General features: G+C 48.3%; 1 protein-coding gene across 1 annotated transcript in view; it reads right to left on the reverse strand.

Moving 5' to 3' along the window:
* The window catches only part of taf1b (TATA box binding protein (Tbp)-associated factor, RNA polymerase I, B), a 12,686-nt gene that overhangs the window by 6,743 nt on the left and 4,000 nt on the right, over positions 1–1,943 (reverse strand). The window contains exons 5-9 of the mRNA XM_037981694.1: positions 1,060–1,378; positions 703–802; positions 475–607; positions 229–394; positions 113–150 (exon numbers count right to left, since the gene is read on the reverse strand). Of these exons, the coding sequence (XP_037837622.1) occupies positions 113–150; positions 229–394; positions 475–607; positions 703–802; positions 1,060–1,378 (756 nt within the window). The remainder of the gene's footprint in view (positions 1–112; positions 151–228; positions 395–474; positions 608–702; positions 803–1,059; positions 1,379–1,943) is intronic.

The following is a 1,943-nucleotide window of genomic DNA, read 5'->3' on the forward strand; positions in this document are numbered from 1 at the left end:
GTGGAGAACGAGTGGAGAACTGGTGGAGAACGAGTGGAGAACGAGTGGAGAACGAGTGGAGAACTGGTGGAGAACTGGTGGAGAACGGGTGGAGAACTGGTGGAGAACCCACCTGAGGCGTCCTGGAGGCCGACTTCACTCGATAAATCCCTGAAAAACAAACCAAACTCTGACAGCGGCAGCGGAGAACATGCAGGACGTCGCCGCCATCGCCGCCCGCCGTCTTACCACTCGGTGCGGTCGTTCAGGCCGAACATCAGCTTCATGGTGACAACGATGGCGGCAGCGGTCTGCAGGTCGTACTGCAGCAGGAGAGGACGCCGCCCGTAACCCGGTGTCTGGTCGGCCACGCCCACCAGCTCCATCAGCCTGCAGACCCACCTGTGCAGGTCGTCTGTCAGCAAACGGAGACAGGAAATGACATCAGCGGTGCTGGCAGCAGCCTGCGGCACAAACGGGTGGAGGAGGCGTTACCGGGCAGGTTGGCGTCCGTCAGGTAACGCAGGCTGAGCAGCATCTGCAGGGCGACCGGAGGAGGAGCAGGGAGATCCAGCAGCAGAACCAGGTCCTGGGCCTCCTTCTGGACCGAGCTGTAAGACGGAACCGACTGCAGGAACAGGAAGAACAAACCTGAGCCCAGAGTCCGGATCCACCCGGGACCGTCTGACGTGACGGCGAGGGGCGGATCCATCGGTTTCTGACCTCAGTGAGGAAGAGGAGCGCATCTTTTCCAAACAGCTTCATCTCTTCAGGAAGCAGCTCGTAGGCGTTGACGTACGGGACGAAGCCGTCCTTCACCAGCCTGGAGACAGACGTTCAAATTCACCCGACTTTATTTAAACCGCGGATCGGTCTGACCCGGTTTCATCAGAACAGGAACCGTTCCAGTCCAGAACCTTTTGGACCATCAGAACCAGCTCAGTATTATTATAAAACAATAATAGATTTAAACGTGGTTTTATAACTTTATCTCATTTAATTTAAATAAATGAACTGGAATCATTACAGATGTTCAGGACCCTCAGCTCTGACGGGAGTCCAGGTGAGTCCAGGTCTTACCTGAGCAGGTCGCTGAGCGGCAGCGCCTCGCGGCTCCACACCAGCGCCAGGTGAAGCAGAGCCAGAGTCTTCCTCATGCTCATTGGGCTCCAGCTCCGCCTCCGCCGAGCCGCCGGGCAGGTGAGGCGCTCCACCGAGCTCCGCCCGTCCACATCGCTTCGCCCGTCGACATCGCTCCGCATATCAATATCGCTCCGCCTGTCGCTCAGCCCGTCCACATCGCTCAGCCAGTTGCTGGTACCTGCATCAGAGCCGGCGGTGTCGGGCGGGTTCGACTCGCCGTCTGTCGCACATGAGCTGTCGACGTCTGACGCTGCACCTTTCTAAAGGGGGAGGAGCTTATCAGTGACACATTATAGAACTTCTCAGTTAGAACCGGGACAATATTAGAGATTAAAACCAGAACAACAGTTAAAAAAAAACAACTTAATTTAAGATATTTTCTGTTAAAAAAAGAAAGAAAATGATTAAAAACAAAATGTTATTAGACTCAAAATATAACTAGAAGTTATTAAAAAACTAGTTTTTATGCTGATAAGAAAAAAAAAAAAAAAAGGTATATATAGCCTGAATATTCTTTATATTATATTATAATAATATAAAATAAATACTACCCTAAATAAATATGGGGCGCCATTTGTAAAGGAGCTTGTGCTCAAAATTCATGCCTAAATTTTGTCACATTTAGCTTCAAACACTGTTTTAAAATGTAGTGTTGATTTTCTGATGTCACCTTTTACAATATTTAGCTAATTACATGTAATTTTTACAGCTACATGCTAAATATAAATCTAAATGTTAAATGTTAAATCTAAATATTATATGTTAAATCTAAATGTTAAATGTTAAATCTAAATATTATATGTTAAATCTAAATGTTAAAT

This window comes from Kryptolebias marmoratus, linkage group LG19 (genome assembly GCF_001649575.2).
Source record: "Kryptolebias marmoratus isolate JLee-2015 linkage group LG19, ASM164957v2, whole genome shotgun sequence".
In the NCBI taxonomy this organism is placed as follows: domain Eukaryota; kingdom Metazoa; phylum Chordata; class Actinopteri; order Cyprinodontiformes; family Rivulidae; genus Kryptolebias; species Kryptolebias marmoratus.